The sequence below is a fragment of the Jaculus jaculus genome, chromosome 1, assembly GCF_020740685.1.
Source record: "Jaculus jaculus isolate mJacJac1 chromosome 1, mJacJac1.mat.Y.cur, whole genome shotgun sequence".
In the NCBI taxonomy this organism is placed as follows: Eukaryota; Metazoa; Chordata; class Mammalia; order Rodentia; family Dipodidae; genus Jaculus; species Jaculus jaculus.
This window is the reverse complement of record NC_059102.1, coordinates 277,697,647-277,723,306: the sequence shown is the minus strand read 5'-3', so window position 1 is coordinate 277,723,306 and position 25,660 is coordinate 277,697,647. Positions and strand designations below refer to the sequence as shown.

Below are 25,660 nucleotides of genomic sequence, written 5' to 3'. Positions count from 1 at the left end.
AAAGCCTTTTTAAAATTCATTTACTCAAGTCTCTTCAAAGAGTAATTTAGTCCATTGCCAACTAGTAAGAAGCTCATAAGTTGGCAATGTATGTAAGTATACATTAAGGTTTCTATTTTTTTGACCATTTTTCTTTTTTAAAATAGTTTTTGTTTAATATTTAAGTTTATTTGAGAGAGATAATGAGTATGGACACACTAGGGCTTCCTGTCACCGAAAAGGAATTCTAAATGCATATACCACTTTGTACATCTGGCTTTATAAGGTTACTGGAGGATTGAACCCAGGCCATTGGGCTTTCCAAGTAAGCACCTTAAACCACTGAACCATCTCTCCAGCTCTTGACCATTTTTCTTTATTTGTTTTCTATTTTAAAAAAAGAAAGAAAGAAAGAAAGCTGGGTGTGGTGGCGCATGCCTTTAATCCCAGCACTTGGGAGGCAGAGGTAGGAGGATTGCCATGAGTTCAAGGCGACCCTGTGACTACTTAGTGAATTCCAGGTCAGCGTGGACCAGAGTGAGACCCTACCTCAAAAAAAAAAAAAAAAAAAATACAGCTTTTTTTACATGGACCTCCAGCATTCTAGTCTTCATACTATAAATTGTCACAAGAGTATAACTCCAGTTGAGACTCTATTTACTTTCAAATGCAGTACTGAGAATTATATCTAGGGTCTCAGCCAAGCTCTCTACCACAGAGATTATTCCTAACCCAAGACTCTCCCAGTTAAAAAAAAAAAAAAAAAAAGTAAAGAATTACCTGTTGGCAACATTCAAGGTTTAACACAACTGAGGGATTTTGACAGAGTAACCTAAACTTGGTTGTCCATACTCTTCCCCTCAGTTTCTGTTTCCCTTTTTTGGTTTTGTTTTTTTCAAGGTAGGGTCTCACTCTAGTGCAAGCTGAGCTGAAATTCATTATGTAGTCTCAGAATGGTCTCAAACTCACAGCAGTCCTCCTACCTGTGCCTCCTGAGTGCTGGGATTAAAGGTGTATGTCACCACACCTGGCTTAGATCATTTTTTAACACTAATTTAAAGTTTCTTCTGAAGCTTTTCATACTTCCTTGAATAGAGGTTAAATATCTCTTCCTTTGTATATTTACTATAGTACTTGTAGGCCAGAGTTTTCATTGTCCTTTATACTATGAATGCCTAGAGGTACTGGCTTCTTTTCATCCCCAGAGCATAGTATAGTGTATATGTTTTGTTAGCTATAGAGACATGCATACCTGCATTTGTCATTAAGTCTGTTTCTGGGCTCCCATGCAAAGTATCTTCTTTGGGTCTCTTTCTCATGTGATTTTTAAGCACCTTGGCCTAAAGTGTTGTGTCTTTTCTTCCTTTTTTTTTTTTTTTTTTTTTTTCTTTTTCCTGAGGTAGGGTCTCACTCTAGCCCAGGCTGACCTAGAATTCACCATGTAGTATCAGGGTGGCTTCAAACTCATGGCAATCCTTTATTTAAAAAAAAAAAAATCTTATTATCTAGAGTTAGAGAAAATGGACATTCCAGGGCCTCTAGCTGCTGCAAACGAAGTCTTAGACACATGCACCACCTTGTGCATCTGGTTTACATGGGTCCTGGGTCCTTTGGCTTTGCAGGCAAGCGCCTTAATCACAAAGCCATTTCTCCAGCCTGTTTTCATATTTTAATATCTAAGCACCATGCTGTGAATATATTAGACACCAATGAAATAAATATTGACAAGGAATCATCAAGACAATGAACCAGTTCTACAGCTTATTACTTGCCTGAATTGTGAAGCATTTTAGTAGCTCTCTTGAGAACTAAGGCTGTCCCTAAGGATCATGCTATCCAAGAGGCCTGCAGATTATGACTAACTCTCAGACTGAAAAAAAAAACTCAGAAGAGGAAGGTAACTGTGCTCATTTCTTCTCTTTAAACCTTCATTATAATTCTAAACCGACTAAGTTGTTACTGCCTCAACTTAAAACAAACAGACAAACAAAAAAGACCTGAGAGTAGTTTTATGTGATTCACTGGATGGCTAGTTTTAGTTTCAGAAGGTTCTATATCTGATTTTGCTTTATCGAGCATAGATAACCTAATACAATTTAAATGCTATTTTAAAAATTGGGGCCAAATTCCCCACTCCAGTTTATTAGGGTAAATTTTTTTTCTTTCTTTCTCTTTTTAAGTATTTATTTATTTGCAGAGAGAGAAAGAGAAAGAAAGGGCACACCAGGGCCTATTGTCATTGCAAATAAACTCCAGATGCAGGAGCCACTCTGTGCTTCTGGTTTTACATGGGTACTGGGGAATTGAACTCAGGTTGTTAGGCATTGCAGGCAAGTACCTTAAACTCTGAGTCATCTCTCCAGCCCATAAAACTCCATTTCCTTTCTTAATCTTCTGATAGTTATTAAGTTTAAAGGTCTTTGGCAGGATCTGTTAATGCTTTTATTCAGTTCTTCATAATTTCTGACACATGTTCACTTTTGGTAGGGCTGTAATTAGTTGAGACTGTTAGATGTAAGTGTGACTGCAACAATGGAAAATGAGAATACTGGTACCTAAAATGTTTCACTGTTTCTCTAAAATTTGTTCTTAGGATGATCAAAAGGCAGAAAATGATATGGCAATGAAACGAGCAGCTCTGTTAGAGAAACGACTAAGAAGGGAAAAAGAAACTCAGCTTCGGAAACAGCAGCTGGAAGCAGAAATGGAGCATAAAAAAGAGGAGACGAGGTGAGACATTGCTGAGCCAGTTGTGAAGCTTGGTGTTGATGCGTGGGCATTTTGAGAGAAATGTGGCAAGTGAGCAGCTCCAGGAGCAGCTTCATATTAACAGATATATTTTTTCAGAGATGTTAGTAGACATAAGACAACTAGACGAATATTGACTTTGGGTGGTTTTTAGAAGTTGATTTTCCCAACAATTTGTCTGATTTTGGATATCAGCAAAATTCTCCAGAAGTATTAACTTAGGAAATAAATGTAAGTATTTTAAAACTATCGATTTAGAATAACTTTACTGGAAGAGAGAGAGATACATTTTGAACCATGTGCCCCTCCCAGTGGTGCTAAAATATGTTACTCTCTTCAATGTCACTAGCTTTTGATATGCAGAATAAGAAATTCAACTATTTGATTTCATAGACGCAAGACTGAGGAAGAACGTCAGAAGAAAGAAGATGAGAAAGCACGCAGAGAATTTATTAGGCAAGAATATATGAGGCGAAAACAACTGAAGCTAATGGAAGACATGGATACAGTAATTAAACCTCGTCCTCAGATGGCAAAACAGAAAAAACAACGACCAAAATCTATTCACAGAGACCATATTGAATCCCCTAAAACACCAATAAAAGGTCCTCCAGGTAACGCCGGTTACTATGAGGAGTCTGTTCATAAAACACCAGCTTGGTTTGTCATACTAACTTGATATGCTTTCATAATACTAAATTGGATGCACAATTGGAAGTTATGCATGTTCTTATTTGGAAAGCCAAAATGAATAAAGAAAAATCTTAATAATTTATGTATGCATGCATATATTCAGTGAAACAAATGTAAATTCTATAAATGTAATTTAAATACAAACTTATGGAACTGTCCTCACATGCAATCTCCCTGTTGTTATTACCCTTTTTTTTGACTTAGTTTAGTTGAGAATTTTCATAAATGAATATACTATAACTTGGTCATAATCCCTCCCCCATTACCTTATTTTGTCTCCCCCCATTTCACTGAACCCTTTCTTCCACCTTGATATCTTTCCTCCCCCCTATAATCTATGTTGAAATGTTGATGGGCTCAATATTATCCAGGTCTTTCTTGTGGAGGTAGCAATAGCTGACATGTGCAAGGAGGTTATAAATGTGATAGTCACTGAACCTTAGGGGGCATGATAGAGATGTCTCCTTTAGAGCTGAGCATTCAGCTCATTCTCAGTACAGTGGCAAACTTTGAGTCTCCCCAGTATTCATCACCTTTTGCAAAAAACGAAGCTTCTCTGGCTAGTGGTGAAAGCAGCACTAATCTATGGGCATAAGTCATTTTCATTGGCACAGCATATCCATTTGGTATTAGTAACTCTCCTTGCTTAAGTTATATAACCTTCTCAACCATAGGCTGTAAAAATTAAATTATTTATTTATTTGTTTATTTGGTAGAGAGAGATATATAGATAGAAAGAATGGGCACACCAGGTCCTCCAGCCACTGCAAACAGACTCCAGAGGGGGTAAGAGTTTGGGCAAAAAGTCACTGTGGGGGTGGATAATACAATTCTCTGAGGTCATAGGTTGTAGGAAAGCTGCAGTAACCAGGGGTGGTGTACCTCCCAGTGAGTTCTTGGCCAGGTAGGCTCCCAAAATTCTGAAAATTCAGCTGCTGCAAGCAAGCTCCAGACATGTGCCACCTTGTGCACCTGGCATACATGGGTCTTAGAGAATCAAACCTGGGTCCTTTGGCTTTGTAGGCAAGTGCCTTAACCTCTAGTCAGTTATATTTTTTTAACTAGCTAAAAAAGGAGTGGATTCCCTGTGGCTTTTTACATAGTCTTTAGTTTTGGTTAGCCTTCCCCACCCTCTCCTTTCCTCTCCTCCATACCCTTCCAGATGGTGTTTCATGTGGCATAAGCTGGCCTCAAACTCACTGTGATACTTGCTTGATCATGATCTTCCTGCACCAGTTTTTGTTCTTTGTTTTTGTCCTTTTTATTATGGTTTTGGGAACAGAACACAAGGCATGCTAGGCAAGCACTCTACCAACTAGGCACATCACAACCCCATTAAAAACATAAATTTTGGGGCCGGGCGTGGTGGCGCACGCCTTTAATCCCAGCACTTGGGAGGCAGAGGTAGGAGGATTGCTGTGAGTTCGAGGCCACCCTGAGAAGACATAGTGAATTCCAGGTCAGCCTGGGCTAGAGTGAGCCCCTACCTCAAAAAAACAAAAACAAAAAAAAAAACCATAAATTTTTGGATAGGTTTTGTATGCATGAAATATATAAGAAACCTATCTACTTTCATTTCTGGTGCTAGAGATTGAATTCAGAAGCTAGGCAAGGGCTGGTTGTACCACTGAGCTACAGTCCCAGCCAACATATCTGAAAAGTAAGGAATATAAGATCAAGAGTTTGTTTTTTTAAGTCCCTCTTTAAAAGAGATAGAAATGGGCCAGGTGTAGTGGCGCACACCCTTAATCCCAGCACTCGGGAGGCGGGGATCGCCATGAGTTCAAGGCCACCCTGAGACTACAGAGTTAATTCCAGGTTAGCCTGGACCAGAATGAGACCCTACCTCGAAAAACCAAAATAAATAAATAAATAAATAAATAAATAAATAAATAAATAAATAAATAAAAGAGATAGAAATGGTCAAAAGAATCCAAAGTTTCAAGTTGAGAGAATACATCTTTTTTATTCAGCATGAATTGTTTTTTAAAACCATTTTATTTAAGTAAATACCATAGAAAATTTAGAGCATTCTCAGATAGAGCCAAGGATATAGCTTAATAGTAGACCCCTTATATAGCCTTCATGAAGCTCTGGGTTCTATCCCAGCACTACAACACAAACAACAACAAAAAAGAATTCCCATAGCTGTTCTAAACCTAAGAAAAATAAACTGCAATTGACTATTTAAAGAGAATGCTGTCATTTCTTGTCAGTGAAAAACATTTGTTTGGTTAGTTTCTTGCTTGCTGTTGAGCACAAGCTCATTTTCAACTTGGAATCCTCCTACCCCTGTCTCCCTTATGCCAGTACTGGTGCAGGCCACCAAGCTGGCTCAATGAAACTCTGATAACACAATATCGGCTGAAACTAGTAAATTAACTTTCCACATGGTAATTAGATACTACTAAAGATATTTTTTCTTGAAAAACCTAGTGATGGTATTATGTTTCATATTACCACTTTGTTTTTGAAATAAAAAGTATTTTTGTTGTTTTCAAAATATAGATTCTTAGTTTATTTTAAATAGTTTATATATTTATATATGCATGCAGGCATATTACGTATTTTGATTCTTATTAAAGCTAAAACTGCAGTCAGTCTTCATATGCTGGTGTTATCTAATGAACAGACTCTTGATAGTTTCCTGTTTAAATTTCTAATTTTGTTTTTATTCAGGATCACGAATTTATCGTGTTTTTTCAGTCTCTAGCCTCTCTTTGGCATCGCTGAACACAGGAGATAATGAGAGTGTTCATTCAGGCAAGAGAACACCAAGGTAAATCCAGAACATTTCAATATTTTTCATAGAAAAGAATGTGGTACCTGTAATTATATAGAATTTTAAATAATTATTTAGGGGTTTGTTTTATATTTTACAGTGATTAAAACAAAACATAACATAACTTTTAGTAAGTTTTATGGATTTTAGACTTAAGTTTCTCAGTGGTTAAGAGCACTTCCTGTACAAACGTTAGGACCCAAGAAGGCCTGGGAGACCTAAAGTTCCACCCCCGGGACCTCCACACACACGTGAGCACAGCCACACATGCCTATATTCCCAGTCCTGTGGGGATCAGAGACTGGAGGATTGCTGCGGCTCATGGAAACAAACAAAATAACAAAAAAACTGAGAAGCTCTTGCTCCTGGATTAGTAAGAGACTTCAGCTCAAGTAAGAATGAACGGAAGAGTGATGGAGTGGGGGGAGGCAGGGTATTACCATGGTATATTTTTTATAATCATGGAAAAGGTTAATAAAAATTGAGAAAAAAAAAGAAGAGTGATGGAGGGAGACACTCAGTGTCCCTTCTGGACATCGCAGGTGAGCTCACCTGCTGCTGCCCAGCACAAAGGGATACCACATGGGCACATACCACCCTCTCACACCCATATTTGCAGAAAAGAAAGAAAGGAAGGAAGGGAGGGAGGGAGGGAGGGAAGGAAGGAAGGAAGGAAGGAAGGAAGGAAGGAAGGAAGGAAGGAAGGAAGGAAGGAAGGAAGGAAGGAAGAAATTATAAAACAGCCTAGCTATATTTCAATGGATTTTATTTTGTTTTGTTTTTGTTTTTCAAGGTAGGGTCTCACTCTAGCCCAGGCAGACCTGGAATTCCCTATGTAGTGTCAGGGTAGCCTTGAACTCATTAAGATGTGCTCCACCATGTCCAGCTATAGTTCAGATTTCTTTTTTTTTTTTTTTTATCTTCTAGAATTTGAATTGTTGGAATTAATACTTTTTCTTTTTTGCTCTTATTATTTATTTGAGAGAGAAAGAGGCAGACAGAGAGAATGGTCATGTCAGAGCCTCTAGCCAGTGCATACATCTCCAGACAGTGAACCTCCTTGTGCATCTGGCTTTACATGGGTACTGGGGAATCAAACCTGGGTCCTTTGGCTTTGCCAGTGAGCACCTTAAGTGCTGAGCCATCTCTCCGGCCCTGATACTTTTGATTTTTATTGTTCTGGGATATAAGTGGTGTGTGCAGGCCAGAGGTTGACATCAGGGGTCATCCTCAGTTATTCTCTACCTTATTCTTTGAAACAGTCTTTCACAGAACTTAGAGCTCAGTGAATTAGCTAGACTGGCAGGCCAGTGAGCCCAAGTGATTCCCCCATCTGTGCCTCCTCAGCACTGGGATTACAGATGTGTACCACTATGCCTCACATGTTATGTGGGGTCTGGGGAACTCAGGTCCTCATTCTTGCCTGGCATGCATTTTACCCAATGAGTCATCTCCCCAGCCCAACATTAATACTTTTCATCATCTGTAAACTTAAACATAACTAGTTGCTGATAGGATTATGATTAAATAGTAAAAAAAGAAAACATGCAGTATCAGTGGTTAGCTGGTTTACCTTCCCATTGAAAATAGCAGTTTAGGGCTGGGGAAATGGCTTAGCAGTTAAGGCACTTGCCTGAGAAGCCTAAGGACCCCAGTTCAATTCCCCAGGACCCATGTAAGCCAGAAGCACAAGGTGGTACATGCATCTGGAGTTTGTTTGCAGTGGCTAGAGACCCTGGCATGCCCATTCTGTCTTTCTATCTGCCTCTTTCTCTCTCTCTCTCTCCCTCTCTCTCTCTCTCTCTCTCTCTCAAATAAATAAATAAATGAATAAATAATATTTTTTAAAAAGAAAAGAAAATAGCAGTTTATCTGGGCATGCTGGCACATGCCTTTCATCCTAGCACTTGGGAGGCAAAGGTAGGTGGGTCACTGTGAGTTTGAGGCCACCCTGAGACTACAGAGTGAATTCCAAGTCAGCCTGGGCTAGAGAGAGATCCTACCTCCAAAATCCAAAAAAAGAAAAAAATAGCAGTTGTTTTTTTTTAAAGCAGTTTTTCATGCTTGACGTTAGAATAATTCTAAAGGAGGTTGTGCCTGCTTGAATTTAACATTTGAATATTTGTATTTAACACAGCTATGAATCTCTTTAGATTAGAAACTAACAGTCAGTATTACCTTGGATTAGAATATCCACATAAAATAAGAAGGTTTGTAGGTCAGTTATCATCTTATATTTCTCATTATTGTAATACCATGTCAGTGGGCAATTTTCATATGGAAAAGTATTCATTTTCCAACCAATATTTATAATATGCCTGCTATATTTGGGAACTTACACATAGCCATAGATAAGATAAGCACATTATCACCACCTTATTATTAAAGCTAGATAGGTTTGGTTGATTCTGTCACATACATTATCTGACCTCAAAACATTCTTTCTCTGAGTCATAAAAAACTTGTTAATTCACAATTTAGGTCAGAGTCTGTAGAAGGCTTCTTGTCTCCAAGTCGCTGTGGCAGTCGAAATGGAGAAAAAGACTGGGAAAATGCATCAACAACTTCTTCAGTGGCTTCTGGAACAGAATATACAGGTAGATACACATTTTCAAGAGAACATTTGAATTTAACACACTAATGGAAACTGATGTGGGCTACATTGATTCATTTTTCCATCTAAGCAAACCCCAACAGCAAGAGCAAGTGGTCACTTAGCTGCTAGCTCACTTTCAGTGAGGCAGCTCCATCTAGGGAGGTAGTTGAGTGGAAGAGTCTTCTAAACAAAACAAGAACATCACTTACAACCTGTCCTACTTCTGTCCTCAAAATTCTGGCCATTTCTGTGGAGTAGTTTGGGTCTGAAGAAACCTTAAAGAAGTTTATCAACAGAGCATGGACCTCATTGTTGTGTAAAGGAGTTCTTATTCCCAAGTACTCCCCTAATATTGGAAGTTCAGGTATGGATGTAGCTCAGTGGTAAAGCACTTGTCTAGCATGTATGAAACCTGAGTTCAATCTCTTGCATCACCAAAAATAATAATAATAATAAAAGCTTTAAGAGGACCTATTCAGGGCTGGGGAGAGAGCTCAGTAGTTAAAGGCACTTGGTTGCAAAACCTGACAACCTTGGTTCATTTCCCTAGTACCCACATGTTGGGCATGTATCTGGAGTTTGTTTGCCTACCCATACATTTGTGCTCTCTCTTTCCCCCCACTTCTTCCCTTCCTCCTTCTCCTCTCTCTCTCTTTCTTTCTCTCAAATAAATGAATGTATTAAAAATAAGAAGACAAGCTGGGCGTGATGGTACAAGCCTTTAATCCCAGCACTCCAGAGGCAGAGGTAGGAGGATCCCCATGAGTTTGAGGTCATCTTGAGACTACGTAGTGAGTTCCAGGTCAGCCTGGGCTAAGGTGAAACCCTACCTCAAAAAACCAAAAGGGTGGGGAGTAGGTAAGGATACTTCTAAAGACATGAGAGAGCAAGAGAGAAAATGATAAGAAAGTTGAGCAGCTCGTTGAGAGATGAAATGGTAACACAAAGGAGAAACTTGTGTGGGGAAGAGCAGGGATAGGAGATAGTGCTCTCTACCTGTGGTCCTGCAGAACTAAAGCCTTACAAACCCTCCCTCATGAGGTGAGAACTCATAGTGTACTTTACCCTCTCTGTGGCTTTTCTTCTCCTGTTCTGTGGCTTTTGTTACAATCTCCTATGACCAATTTGATAATGTTTCCCTATTACTCTCTGCATCTCTGTGCAGTTGAACAGTCTGCACAGAAATGTGTTTTTGGGGGCTGGAGAGATGGCTTAATGGTTAAGGTGTTTTCCTGTAAAGCTTGAAGGACCCAGGTTCAATTCCCCAATACCCATGTAAGCCAGATGCACTAAGGGGCATATGTGTCTGGAGTTCATTTGCAGAGGGCTAGAGGCCCTAGTGCATGTGATTGCACGCTCTTTCTCTCTTTCTCTCCCTTTTTCTCTCTCTCAAATAAATAAATAATATTTTTAAAGTGCTTTTTCATACTTCCTTTAGTTTTTGTTTTTTTCATGGTAGAATCTCCCTCTAGCTCAGGCAAACCTGGAACTTGCTCTGTAGTCCTATCCTGGTGTTGAACTCGGTGATCCTCCTACCTCTACTTTCCAAATTCTTGGATTAAAGGAATGCACCACCATGCTCAACTTTTCTTACCTTTTTTTTTTTTTTTAATTTTTATTTATTTATTTGACAGAGAGAGAAAGAGGCAGGTAGAGAGAATGGGCACTCCAGGTCTTCCAGCCACTGCAAAACAAACTCCAGACATGTGCACCCCCTTGTGCATCTGGCTAACATGGGTCCTGGGGAATTGAGTCTCAAACCAAGGTCCGTAGGCTTCACAGGCAAGCGCTTAACCGCTAAGCCATCTCTCCAGCCCTTTTCTTACCTTCTTAAAAGTTAAAGCCATACATGGTGGCTCAAACAGATATAGTGTCTCACACCTATTATCCCAGCATTTTGGAGGCTGAGGCAAGAAGGATTGTTGTGAGTTTGATACCAGCCTGGGCTACAGAATAAGACCCTGTTTGGGGAGGGGGGTTGGCGGGGGGAGGCATAAGCTCACCAATAAGTATATCTGACCATACTTAATGAAGGGTAAGCAGACAGTGGGACCATTATGGCAGTATGTTATATCTAGCACTGTTGTCACAGGGCAGTCTCAAAAGCCATGAGAATGTTCTCAAAATGGGTCCCTGCTTGGATAAAACCTGGTGTGATTGGAGTGCAGCCAATAAGAAATCTCCAAGTACAGAATTTGGTTTTCTCTTAGTTTCATCACTGAAGGAACTGTTACATTTAACTATGGTAGTATTTCTGTCTTATTGTTATTTTTAGCACTGTTTTAAATGCTCCCTACAGGACCAAAGCTCTACAAAGAACCTAGTGCGAAATCCAATAAGCACATAATACAGAATGCTCTAGCTCATTGCTGTTTGGCAGGAAAAGTAAATGAAGGTCAAAAGAAAAAAATATTAGAGGTAAGCATTTTTTTAATGAAAATTAAACATTTCTAACATTTCTTAGCTAACAGGCTTAAAATTTCAACCAAATATAAATGATATGTAAATAGATGTTTTAGTTACTAGACTGAGTTACTTGTCATATTGAGTTCTGGAAAACCAGAGATTTAATGAAAAAAAAACAGGAGTAGAACTTACATTTTGTCAGTAAGACCAAAATGTGTTGTGTTCTTTATTACATTTTCCTGGCTTTGAAAATCTGTGTACAGGCTGTTCCATACAAGTGTGTAACTTCTGATGTCCTGTTTAATGGTGATTCACATTTAGTTGTTTAATATTGGGAAGTGAAGAAGTTTGGTTTCTGAATGTGTATATACTAAATTCTGTAAAAGGAGATCTCTAGCCTCAAAAAGAATTTACATACGCCCATTCTCTCTCTCTCCCTCTATCTGTCTTTCTCTCCGTGTCTGTCGCTCTCAAATAAATAAATAAATAATTTTTTTTAAAAAGGCTGGAGAGGTGGGTTAGCGGTTAAGCACTTGCCTGTGAAGCCTAAGGACCCCGTTCCGAGGCTCGGTTCCCCAGGTCCCACGTTAGCCAGATGCACAAGGGGGCGCACGTGTCTGGAGTTCGTTTGCAGAGGCTGGAAGCCCTGGCATGCCCATTCTCTCTCTCTCCCTCTATCTGTCTTTCTCTCTGTGTCTGTCGCTCTCAAATAAATAAATAAATAATTTAAAAAATTTAAAAATTTTTTAAAAAAAGAATTCACATACAAAAAACTGTCATTAAAATATAAAGTTTTATTAGAACATTTTCTAAAATTTTAGTTATATAAACATTCAATAAAATGTCAAAAGATATAATTGTTGTTGTCTTGGCTTTGTTTTTTCAAGGAAATGGAGAAGTCAGATGCCAACAACTTCTTAATCTTGTTCCGGGATTCAGGCTGCCAGTTCAGGTCTTTGTATACTTACTGCCCAGAAACTGAAGAAATTAATAAGCTGACTGGGATAGGCCCTAAATCTATCACTAAAAAAATGATTGAGGGACTTTATAAATATAATTCTGACAGGAAACAGTTTAGCCACATACCTGCTAAAACTTTATCTGCCAGTGTTGATGCCATTACCATTCATAGCCATTTATGGCAGACCAAAAGACCAGTAACACCCAAAAAACTCTTACCCACTAAAGCATAAGAGGTGGGAAATGTTTGCTTCAGAACACTCATAAATTTGCACTGCATCTTTCCTGCCTATAGAAAATCTTTGTAATTGCCAACAAGACTTTTATTCATTAAAACTGGACAGTGACTCTGTTGTCAGGAACAACTGGAATGTAAACCACAGTATTTTGGAATGCAAAAGATTCTTCGCACTTAGATAATAAGTCCAAGTGATGAAGGAAATGTTTAATTCCCAAATGGAGGCTTGTACACCAGATTTCAACTGCCTGGTATTGAAGATGTTGAAGCACTGAATTCTCATGGATGCAGTGGGACATATGGTTGAAATATGGCTAGACTACAAATTATGTGTTGTATTTGTTCTTTTTTTTAACCCTTTTACTGGACATGCTTGTCTTCAGATGTTTATTTTGTTACTTTTCTCTCCTGGGGGTTTATTCGAATATGCCTTTGTATTTTGTTTCATGTGGAGATTATGAAAATAGGAAGTATACCTTCAGAAGTAACTCGCACCTTTCTTATGTGTTGAGAGAAACACTAATGTTACATTTAACAGTATGTTTTATGTTTTAATGGTGTTACAGCATTTGCAAGAATCCTAGGTATTTACAATTCTGTATTTATTCACTCAAGTATTAACATTTCTCTATTAAATAAGAGGAGGTATTATTGTAAAGAGCTGCTAATAGGTTCGCTTTAAAACACATGAGCTTAACCAAGAATATCTTCTGAGAAGTCACTGATTAAATCAGTGCTGTTTTTACACCACTTCTGGCCAACTCAGAATAACTTATTCTTTTAACAAAAACAAAAGCTTTCTATCTCTTTTAAAGTAAGTCACTTTATAAGCTGGCAGGAGTGAATGACACTTTGAGAGTAGTCCTTCAGTATGAAGATGTAAGACTTCCTGAACAAGTTCTTATGGGGTCTTTACATTATATTTATAACTGGTATAAAATTATATTTAGAATTTTTAAACATGTACAAAGGGCTACATTTTAATTTTAAAGTAGCTCTATGTTATTTTACTTATATTGAGTTTTTCTTTTTAATCCTTTTCAAGTGGAACAACTTAGATTAAGGATGCACTTGAAATTTCCTCTACATGATTTTGTTGTTTAGCAGTGTATACCAGAGGGTTAGTTGGGGGGAAACTTCATTCTCAGGAAAAGACTTGAATGATTATGTGACCCTGTTATGTTTCAGTGTTGTGACAACTGTGTAAACTGAGGGGGAAACACATTGTATCATAAACAAGACACATAGTTTGTTTTTCTTTCTTGGGTGTAAGATGAAAAAAAAAATACATTTCTCTAATTGAGTTGTGTGTAGAGAGAGAACTAATGTCTCCTATGATGTATTTACTTATTTAAAAAGAAAGAATAGGAATGAGAGGTCCCTGAGCTGTACTTTTCTATTATTATAAGGCCTTTAGGCATCAGTGCACCTGGGTTTTCAACATTTTCTCAAATGCTGTCAATATTTTACTGTAATTTATGTTCTTATATTTATGTATATTTGTTAAAACTGTAAAAAATTTTCACAGATTTTTTTCCCAATACCTGTACAAGATATATGTGTAGCTCAAGAATATCTGTGGCCTACTGCTTGCATGTGAGACCAGGACATGTAGCACTTATATTGTAAGTGATACATATTTTGTATATAATAATTGAAGGTGAAAAATGGGGACCTGCACATTTTACCTTTCAGACAACAATTTATTACAATTAGAAGGTAATCATCATCAAATACATATTTAGGATAATCCTAGTTTAAAAGTTCTAAGCAAACCTGATTAAAATGAGGTAAATAATAGACAAAATAATTACATTTTACATGATAAATTTATTCTTTTAAGCCAATTAGGTTTCTCTTAATCAAAGCAGCCTTCTTGATATCACTTGGGTATTAAATCAAGAAAAACTTCTATGCAGATAATGGAAGAACTATTTAACACTAGCCAGGACTGTCTTTGATTCCTAGATTTTTATGTGTCCAGCAATTGAACTGAATGTCTGCACTGTCTAAAGGTAGAATGTGAGTATTGCCACAAAATTTATTGCTCTCAGTATAAGGTTTTACTTTATTAATGCAGAAAGAATACAGATATATTTCTTTAGCCTGCAGATTTTTTATTATGGTGCAGCTTTTTAAATTATGTTTTAAAATTATACAAATGCAAACTAGGTCATTTCATAAAGCTTGGAGATTTCTGTCAAGCATAGTGAAACACACTGGTGCTTTCATTGTTGAAGGTTGGATTACCATGGAAATCATTCAGTTAAATTTGCCAAACACTTGTCATGATTGCCAGAGTAGCCTGTCAGATTCTACAGAATTACTCTTGGTTTTTCAGTTTTGTTTTAGAAGGACTGTTACAGTTTTTACTTGGCTGTGTAAAGCCAAAGTTGGTCATTTCCTTATGACTCTAAGGACACTGTTGGGCAATGTACAGTGTGTGCTGTGTTTACCTGTCCACTCTAGAGCATTGCAAAAGATGCTGTTCTGTAAGATACTGTCAGACTTGCTTCTTCCTGATGCAGTGTAGTTTTTCCCCTCTCATTTGAATAAAAGCATGGCACCAAATGACTCCTTTTCTGTTTCTTGATTAATGTGTGTATTTTGTTTGTGGTATTTGGTAAAAGTATTTGAACTTAGGCAAACTCATCATATGCATTCCTGCCTCTTAACCTATGGTTAAAATTTAATTATTTTAATATAAAAACTATTTATTTTTGAGGTAGGGTTTTACTGTAACTCAGACTGACCTGGAATTCACTGTGTAGTCTCAGGATGGCCTTGAACTCACAGCAATCCTCCTCCCTCTGCCTCCTGAGTGCCAGTATGAAAGGCATGTGCCACCCTACCTGGATTATTTTTATTTATCTATCTATTTATTTATTTATGAGAGAGAGAGGGAGAATGAGCGTGTCAGGGCCTCTAACTACTGCAAATGAACTCCATACACATGTGCCTCTATGTGCATCACGCTTTCATGGGACCTAGAGAATGGAACCTGGATCCTTAGGCTTCACAGGCATGCGCCTTAACTGCTAAGCCATCCCCAGCCCAGGAAGAGAGTTTTAAGGAGCTAGGAGGTAGTAGAACACATTTGAAATGAAAGTGTAAAGGTGACTATTAGGGGTAAAAGGATAAGAAAAAGGGATAAAAGAGAAAAAGGAGAAAAGCATAAAAAACTGTACCTATTAAAATGCTACAATGAAATCTATTTGTGTGCAAATTAAAAAGCAAACTATCAACTACAGAAAAAGAACCGAGGACCAGTGACTGAAGATGCCTATGCCTGCATCTCCAGGTATGTCTTACTCTTTCCTTGAGCTCCTATTTCTAGTAACCTCTGTCATTAAATCTGTTAAAGATGTCTTTGAATAAACTCTAACTGTCCTTCAATAAGTAAACATGGACCAAAAGTACATGACGGATAAGTCCTTGTTAACAGAGGGTCTTTTGGTGGTGGTTGTTTTCGAGGTAGGCTCTCAATCTAGTCCTGGATGACCTGGAATTCACTATGTAGACTCAGGCTGGCCTCAAACTCACAGCAGTCTTCCTACTGTGCCTCCCGAGTGCTGGGATTAAAGGTGTGCACCACCATGCCCAGCATACAGTTATTTTGTACTGAAAGTATAAACCTCCCAAGTAGCATTTCTTTGGTCTTAACTCTCTCAAGTTTATATGTAACATTCCATAGACCCTTAAAGACCTCAATTGTTGACCACCAGACAGTTCCCTTTTACCAGCTCTGTCTCTTCCCCAACAAGCTCAAGGTCAGGCTCAATATTATCTCCTCTGCTCTTCCTCTGCTATCCTTCCAAGGAGACCTTCACTGCTGGCCTCCTCTTCCACCTCCACACACAGTTTACACCTGCCTGATAACCACCCCTGAGCCACTCATGCCACTGTACTGTTTTCACCAGAAGGTCTAACTAAGCCATCCTCAACTCACCTGTTTAAAAAGAAAACAGCTTCCCAGTACAATGAGCTGTCTTCCTCATGTACCCAAGAACGGAAGGCTGAAGCCTTCAAGGACTTCTCTCCTTCCTTTCTTACCACTGCCGAAGAACCTCATGTTCACATAACCACCAAATCCTTCAATTGTTTGTGCTTTCAATGTGATCCTCATCCTTACTGCTACCACCTGGTGACCAGGCACCCACAGCTCATATTAAACATTGCAGTCTTCAATAGGTCTCAATCCACTTCTCTGAAACTGTCCTGCAAGTTGTTACTCCATTTTCCTAAACATCATGTTATCCACGCCAGTCAAAACTTTGGTGGTGGGCTGGAGAGATGGCTTAGTGGTTAAGGTGCTTGCCTACAAAGCCAAAGGACCCAGGTTCAATTCCCCAGTACACACATAAGCCAGCTGCACAAGGAAGCACTTGTGTCTGGAATTGGTTTGCAGTGGCTGGAGGCCCTGGTGTGCCCATTCTCTCCTCCCCTTCCCCCCTTTACAAATAAAATTTTAAAAACAGGGCTGGACAATTAAAAAATGGTCTATGGAACTAAATAGAGAATTCTCAAAAGAAGAAATACAGATGGCATATAAGCATCTAAAAAAGTTCTACATCCCTAGTCACCAGGGAAATGCAAATTAAAACCACGTTGAGATTCCATCTACTTGTGTCAGATTGGCTACCATCATGAAAACAAATGACCATAAATGCTGGCGAGGATGTGGAGAAAAGGGAACCCTTCTGCACTGTTGGTGGGAATGCAGTCTGGTCCAGCCATTGTGGAAGTTGGTGTGGAGGCTCTAAAGACAGCTAAAAATAAATCTACCATATCACCCAACTATTTCACTCCTAGGCTCATATCCTAAGGATTACCTTAGAGATACTTGCTCAACCATGTTTATTGCTGCTCAATTCACAACAGCTGGGAAATGAAGCCAGCCTAGATGTCCCTCAACTGATGAGTAGGTAATGAAGATATGGCACATTTATACAATGAAGTTATACTCAGCAGTAAAGAAAAATGAAGTTATGAAATTTGCAGGAAAATGGGTGGATCTGGGAAGGATTATACTAAATGAGGTAACCCAGACCCAAAAAGCCAAACGTCACATGTTCTCTCTCATATGTGGATCCTAGCTACAGATGATTGGACTTCTGTGAGTAGGAAGAAAACTCAGTAGTAAAGGCCAGTAAGCTAGAAAATAGATAGAAAGGGAAGAGAAAGGAAGGGAAGGGGTACTTAATAGAATAGTATCATATATATGTAAGGAGAAGAATAGATTAATGAGGCTGAAAAGGCCCAAAGTGAGGTCAGGGGAAGAGATTGAGTTAAAGGAAAGGTAGAGGGAGGGCTAATCAAAATCTAAGAGTATATAAATAAATCATGTGGAAACCTACTTTTTTGGACAATGGAACACTCAGGAGCTGTAGATTGTTGCTAGAAAATTTTCAGTGCCAGGGATGGGATAACTTCCAGTGAGATTTTGGCCAGGGAGGTTCTTGATGCCCCCAAAACATTATAGGCCGTTGCCAAGGCCCTTGGTTTCCCACCAGGAATCAATGGTAAGACCCTATTGCTGAAGACTCCACATTCTTGGGCTGCAAGACCACTGAGAAATCCTGCTGGAACTGAGCTGATAACCTACTCCATGTAGAGCAGCTGACAGAAAGCTGGAAGAAGCCATTCTGCATGCATTTCAATGGGAGAAAGAAATTACCAGTGAAGATACTCAACAGTGGACACTGCAAGCCTTATATTTGGCCAGCCAGTCCAAATGAGCCAACAGGTGCAATAGTGGCATGTCTGTCATGGTGGAAACCAACTGCCCTCTAATTGGACTGAACTCCCACTCCATGGGAGGGAATACATCCCTGATACTGAAAACTTAAAACAAGGGTAGTCATGAGCCCTAGAGGTGAACATATTCTAAATGTATATATTATTGCTTATCAAACTACCCAATAAGCACTTCTCTTAATGTTCATACCCTTATGCTAATGCAACTCTCACTTATGGTAGAAAATCTGCTCTTTTCAGATGGCAGTGACCTTGAGATGACTCAGAAGGCATCATGTTGCTGGAAAGAAGTGACAGGAGTGCTCAGTACTTCAATGTCTCTATCACACCTTCCAAGACTCAGGGTCTATTGCAGAAGAGGTGGCAGGAAGAATGGAAGAGCCAAAGAAAGGGTAGGACTCTTTACAACGTGCTCCGCCCCAGACACAAAGATCTGGATTTCCATGACCTCACAGTGCCTGACACTACCCACACACTACCATCAAGATAGGAGGAAAAGATCATGACATCAAAATAAAAGAGAGACTGATTGAGATGGGGAGGGGATATGATGAAGAATGGGGTTTCAAAAGGTAAAGTGGGGGGGGGAGGGAGGACATTACCATGGGATATTTTTTATAATCATAGAAGTTGTTAATAAAAAAATTTTGGAAAAAAAAAAAAAAACAGGGCTGGAGAGATGGCATAGCAGTTAAGGCATTTGCCTGAAAAGCCAAAGGATCCCAGTTCGATTCCCCAGGACCCACATAAGCCAGATGCATAAGGGGACACATGCGTCTGGAGATCCTTTGTAGTGGCTAGAGCCCCTGGCGCACCCATATTCTCTCTCTCTCTGCCTCTTTCTCTCTCAAGTAAATAAATAAATAATTTAAAAAAATTTAAAAACCTTGGCATAAAATACAATCTGCAGTTGACATTTACGATTGGTATTTGAAGACCTCATGGGCTTATGTCAGTTACCTCTCAGTATTGCTGAAATACTTGTAAAATACTTGTGAAGTACTCACAAGCACACAGAAACTGAGGCAATAGACAATGATTTCATGAAAGTAGTTGCAGGGGGCCGTAAGAATGTTCCTGCACTTACTTTACTGTTTGATATTGTGTTTCTTTTGAATTACTGTTTGATATTTGTGTTTCTTTTGAACCACGGAGTGGAGGTGATTATGATCTCAGCACTCGGGACCACTGAAGATCTCAATCTCTCCACAGACATCTTCAGAAAGGCCGACCTGCTTTGACCGTGATCTAAGACAGGGTGCCACAATCTGCGGTACATCAAGGTTACTGGTACAAGATATCTTCTCCAATATGTTTACTCAGCCTGAGAGGAAGTGCTAAGTTCCATTCTTCAGGACTGTTAAGTTCCCTGATATAGCCCTGGCCCAGTAGCAGGAAGGGGCTGTTTACAAAGTAAGTCTAAATGAAACATGACTTTCAAGTTGGTTTCACAGATTTGGGGCAGGATTACAGCACTCAGAAGGGAACCCTTTCCCACAGTGCTGCAAGTAATTAGGAATTTGCATTGCTTTCAGGGACATCACTGAATAATAATGGCAGGTATCAGTTTAGAAACTTTTGTCAGCAGAATAGTTACTAGCAAGAGAAAATACTACTTCCTTTCTAAACAAATTCTGTGGCTTTTTTTTTTTTTAAATCTTTAAATATATTTATTTCTTTACAAGACAGAATGGGCATGCCAGGGCCTCTAGTCACTGAAAATGAACTCCATATGCATATGCCACTTTGTGCATCTGGCTTAATGTGGGTGCTGGGAAATTGAACCCAGCTCATTAGGCTTTGCAGGCAAGTGCCTTAGCCACTGAGCCATCTCTCCAGTCTGTATTTTTTACTGATACAAGCCACATATGTGGAGATTTGCTCTGTTAAGTTGTACAATTGACAAAGGACAGGACATGTAACTGAATATTCCCTCTTTAATTCTAGATAATTTTCATTGCTTCGATGTTGGGTTTAAATTTTTTTTCTTTTTTTACATGTATTTTTTTTAATTTTTTTAATTTATTTATTTATTTATTTATTTGAGAGCGACAGACACAGAGAGAAAGACAGATAGAAGGAAAGAGAGAGAATGGGCGCGCCAGGGCTTCCAGCCTATGCAAACGAACTCCAGATGCGTGCGCCCCCTTGTGCATCTGGCTAACGTGGGACCTGGGGAACCGAGCCTTGAACCGGGGTCCTTAGGCTTCACAGGCAAGCGCTTAACCGCTAAGCCATCTCTCCAGCCCTACATATAATTTTTTTATTAACAACTTCCATAATTGTAAACAATATCCCATGGTAATTCCCTCCCTCCTTCCCCCCACTTTCCCCTTTGAAACTCCATTCTGCATCATATCCCTTCCTCCTGTCAATCAGTCTCTCCTTTATTTTGATGTCATCATCTTTTCCTTATATTATGATAGTCTTGTGTAGGTAGTGTCAGGAACTGTGAGGTCATGGATATCCAGGCTATTTTGTGTCTGGAGGAGCATGTTGTAAGGAGTCCTACTTTTGGCTCTTACATTCTTTCTGCCACCTCTCCTGCAATGAACCCTGAGCTTTGGAAGGTGCACTCCTCTGTCACTTCTCAGCACTATGATGCCTTCTGATTCATCCCAAAGTCACTGCCACCTGAAAAGAGAAGGTTCTCTAACCAAAAGTGAGAGTAGCATTAATATATGGGTATGAACATCAAGAGAAGTGCTTACTGGGCAGTTTGGTGAGCATAGCGTATGCATTTAGCCAGACAGCAGCCGACGTTACAAACCTAGGGCTCATGACTACCCTTCTTGTAAGTTTTTACTATCAGAGATGTATTCCTTCCCATGGAGTGGGCCTCCAGTCAAATTAGATGGTGGTTAGTTTCCCCCATAACAGTTGTGCCACTATCACACCCGTTGGCTCACTTGACCTGGCTGGCCAAATTTAAGGCTTACAGTGTCCACTGTTGAGTATCTTTACTGATGATTCTCTCTCCCATTAACTGCATGCACTGTGGCCTTTTCCAGTTTTCTATCATCTGGTCGACATGGAGGTTTTCAGCTCAGCTCCAGCAGGATGTTAGTGACCTTGCAGCCCACGTGTGTGGAGTCTTCAGCAATAGAGTCTTACCATCTATTTCTGGTGGGAAACCAAGGGCCTCAGCTATGGCCTGTAATGTTTTCAGGGCATCAGGGACCTCCCTGGCCAACAACTCACTGGAAGATCTCCCATCCCTGGCACTGAAAATTTTCTAGTAACAACCTATGGCTAAGGTTCCATTGTCCAAAAAAATAGGTTTCCATATGATTTATTTATATTCTCTTAGATTTTGATTAGCCCTCCCTCCACTGTTCCTTTACTCAATCTCTTCTCCTGACCTCACTTAGGCCTTTTCACCCCCATTAATCTGTTCTTCTACTCACATATATACAGTACCATCCTATTAAGTCCCCCCTTCCTCCCTTTCTTTATATCTCCTTTCTATCTTAATGGCTATGGCCATTGTTTTTATTGAAGGACTTCCCTATAGCTTGTCTTTAAGTTTTTGGTGTTTTTTTTTTTCCTTCAAAAGAACATTTGTACTGTAAAAACCTGCAGTGGAAAGACATTCTTGCTTTCCCTGAAAGCTACATCCCTCCTCCACTCTCCATTCCTGCCCCCATGTTCTCCTAAGGTAGATTAGATCTGGCTGTGGGATAATCACAGAGCTGCCGGCCACAAGGCTTTCATGTTGAGTCATCACTTCACTGGTGTGGGCTGGAGCCCAGTGCTCATGTCGAACTTAGTGTCTTTTCTCAGTTACCTCATATTTTAGTACCTGAAAGTTTCCTATAACTGAACATGGGGTATTTGGCAGGGCCTGTGGCATCAGGATGGGGTCTTTGCCTGTGTGTGCCAGCTGACCCTCAGGTGGTGAGGTACCAGATCAGGGCAACAGCTGCTGCTGTTTTCTGTGCCCAGTAACCTGCCTTAACACTCTCTCCCCCCATCCCCGTCTCTCTCCCACACACATATCTCAAGAGTAAGGGTGTCCATGGGACATTTCTGGTAGAGAGTCAGTAATTGTGCAGAAAACAGAGGAGTCCCCATTCCCAGTTCAAGACTCGTCAATAGAGTGTGGAAACACAATATAGAACATTGCTCAGTTTTCAACTCAGGATTCAAATTACTGCTCACTTACATGCCAGTTGCTACCGACAGTGTAGCCTGTGCATGCACCCACCCTGATGGCAGTTTGCAGCATCCAGCCTGGTGCTGTGGGATTCCTTAGGTGTACCAAACACCAAGAACCCCAGGTGTGTCTCTCTCTCTCTTTTTTTTTCTTTCTTTCCTTCTTTTTTTTTTTTTTTTGTAGATTCCCAGTGAATTTACCAACCAGCCGCTATATGCAAGGAGAGCACCATGTCTGGAGAAGAAGAGCTGCCTCAAAAAACAAAAAAAGAAGGAGGAGGAGGAGAAGGAGAAAGAAGAAGGAGGAAGAGGAAGAGAAAGAAGAAGAAGGAGGAGGAGAAGAAGAAGAAAGAAGAGCCATAATAGCATGATAGGCAGAACGGAGTTCTTATGGGTGATGCCCCCACTGAGGACCAGTAGACCCCACAGACTTGCACAGAGCTGTTTCATTTGATCACCACAGCATCCCATCAGATACTGCCATGTTCTTTTTAAGATGTGGAAACTGGGGCCCGTGATCACATAGCTATCAAAAAAATAAAGCTAGGGCTGAAGAGATGGCTTAGTGGTTAAGGTGTTTGCCTATGAAGCTAAGGACCTAAGGTCCCAGGTTTGAATCCCCAGTACCCACATAAGCCAGATGCACATGTTGGCACATGCATCTAAAGTTCATTTGCAGTGGCTAGTAGCCCTAGCACATCCAATCTCTCTCATTCTCTCTGTCTCTAGTAAACAAATAAATAAATAGCTGACCAGGCATGGTGGCTCAAGCATGCCTTTAAACCTAGCACTCGGGAGGCAGAGGTAGGAGGATCTCCATGAGTTCGAGGCCACAATGAGACTACATAGTTAATTCCAGGTCAGTTAGTTCTGGGCCAGAGTGAGACCCTACCTTGAAAAACCAAAAAAAAAAAAAAAAAATCTACTTTATGTTATAATGTCAAATTTGTTAGAGAAACATATATCAGTCAACTGATCAGATTACTAGTGATGAGAGTCTGGCTTAAATATCAGTTTTATTTTTATTTTTTGGTTTATTTATTTCGAGGCGTGCACCACTATGCCTCGCCTAGAATTATTTTTGTCTGTATATGTGGCTGTGTATGAGGTGTGTGTGCACACACATGTGCATGTGCTACATATGTGCATGTCAGAGGACAACCTCAGGGTGTTTGTGTCTACTTTCACGTTCTTTTTGAAACAGGATCTCTAGTTTTGCCACTGCATGGTCACCAGTCTTTCTGACCCTCAAGTTTCCTGATTCACCTGACCCTGGACCCTACTGCCATAAACCTACTGGGATCACAGATATGTGTGCTACTTTGTATTCAGCTTTGTGTGGGCATTAGGGAGTTGAACTCAAGCCAGCAGGCTTGCAAGCAAGTGCCCTTAACTACTGAGCCATCTCCCCAGTCCCAAAAAAAAAGGCTTTTAAAAGATAAATTTTAAATTTTATAAATAGGATTAGAAAAACTGTATAGAAATCTGAATAAATAGGTTACCCATAGGTGGATTTGAAAAGACTAAAGAAGTTGGGTGTAGAGGCTCACATCTGTAATCCCAGCACTTGGGAGGCTGAGATGGGACAATCACCATGAGCCAGGCTTGGATACAGAGTGAATTCCAGGTATCCCGGGCTAAAGTAAGATCTTACCTCAAAAATAAACGTGCTGGACCTGTGGTGCACGACTTTAATCCCACTACTCAGGAGGCTGAGGTAGAAGGATTGCTGTGAGTTCAAGGTCACCTTGACACTAGGTCATCAAGAGCTAGAGTAAGACCTTACCTCAAAAATAAACGTGGGATGGAGAGATAGCTTAATGGTTAAGTGCTTGCCTGTGAAGCCTAAGGACCCCAGTTCAAGGCTTAATTCCCCAGGACCCACGTAAGCCAGATGCACAAGGTGGCGTAAGCACCTGGAGTTTGTTTGCAGTGGCTGGAGGCCCTAGCATACCCATTTTCTCTCTCTCTCTCTCTCTCTCTCTCTCTCTCTCTCTGCCTCTTTCTCTGTCATTCTCAAATAAATAAATAAACAAAAATTTAAATAAATAAACGTGGGCTGGAGCAATGGATTAGTAGTTAAGGTATATGTCTGCAAAGCCTAAGGACTCCAGTTCAATTCTCTAGGTCCCACGCAAGCCGAATGCACAAGGTGGTACATGCATCTGGGGTTTGTTTGCTGTGGCCTGTTGCGCCCATTCTCACTCTATCTCTCTCCCTTGCTCTGTCTCAAATAAATAAAACGTTTCTTTAAAATAAATAAATAGGGCTGGAGAGATGGCTTAGTGGTTAAGCACTTGCCTGTGAAGCCTAAGGATCCCGGTTCAAGGCTTGACGCCCCAGGACCCACGTTAGCCAGATGCACAAGGTGGCACACGCATCTGGAGTTCGTTTGCAGTGGCTGGAGGCCCTGGCGTGCCCATTCTCTCTCTCTGTCTGTCTCTGCCTCTTTCTCTCACTGTCTGTCACTCTCAAATAAATAAATAAAAATAAGCAAAAAAATTTTTAAAAAGTAAAATAAATAAACATGCCAGACCTGTGGTGCATGCCTTTAATCCCAACACTCAGGAGGCTGAGGTAGGATTACCAAAAGTTAGAGGCCAGCCTGGAATTACAAAGTGATTTCCAGGTCAGCCTGGGCTAGAGTGAGACCTCAATAAAAACAAAAATAAGATGGAGATTGGAGTTTCAAAGGAAGCAAATGTGTTGAAAGCAAGACCCTACCTCAAAAAAAAAAAAGCACTTTGCTCACTGCAGTGTCCCTAGTTCCTGAAGTGTGCTGGCCTCCTGGTGGAATGGGTCAAGGTAAATGCTGCCCTCAACACATTTGCTAATATTTTCTGTATACTACTCTCTCCAAAGGCTCTTTTAAATGTCTTTGACATTCTCTGAGAGGATATGAATAGGTCACATCACCTTGTATGCTTCTGGCCATAGTTTGCTACTGAATCCCTAATCTGATCTGGTATTTGCAGGGTCGGGGGGGGGGCTGAAATGCCTGTCATTAGCTTCACTAAAACCAATGAGATGTGATGGGTTTGATTTATAAGAACTAAGTTTTAAATTTGTGGCTTTTAAAACATTTATACAGCTGGGAATGGTGTCTTACACCTTTAATCCCAGCACTTGGGAGGCAGAGGTAGGAGGATTGCCATGAGTTCGAGGCCACCCTGATACTACATAGTGAATTCAGTCAGCCTTAGCTATAAGAAGACCCTACCTCGGAACTTTAAGCCCTCTCCTGCCCTGCAGCACTTCTTACTTTCTCTCAGTGTACCACAAGAGGGCACTCTTTCCATAGTCTTTTCTTTACCATAGTCTACCTGAATTATACCAACAATAGGAA

The 25,660-nt window shown here is 40.0% G+C and overlaps 1 protein-coding gene across 5 annotated transcripts in view; it reads left to right on the top strand.

Moving 5' to 3' along the window:
- The window catches only part of Camsap2 (calmodulin regulated spectrin associated protein family member 2), a 128,800-nt gene extending 113,824 nt beyond the window's left edge, over window positions 1-14,976 (top strand). For 2 of the 5 annotated variants that reach the window (XM_045144418.1, XM_045144406.1), the window contains 6 exons: window positions 2,573-2,709; window positions 3,121-3,341; window positions 6,100-6,199; window positions 8,684-8,799; window positions 11,098-11,216; window positions 12,092-14,976. In XM_045144418.1, coding sequence (XP_045000353.1) covers window positions 2,573-2,709; window positions 3,121-3,341; window positions 6,100-6,199; window positions 8,684-8,799; window positions 11,098-11,216; window positions 12,092-12,397 — 999 coding nt within the window. In that variant the 3' untranslated portion in view covers window positions 12,398-14,976. The remainder of the gene's footprint in view (window positions 1-2,572; window positions 2,710-3,120; window positions 3,342-6,099; window positions 6,200-8,683; window positions 8,800-11,097; window positions 11,217-12,091) is intronic. The other 3 variants (XM_004659540.2, XM_004659538.2, XM_045144425.1) reach the window with 2 other exon arrangements.
- Window positions 14,977-25,660: the final 10,684 nt, after the last annotated feature.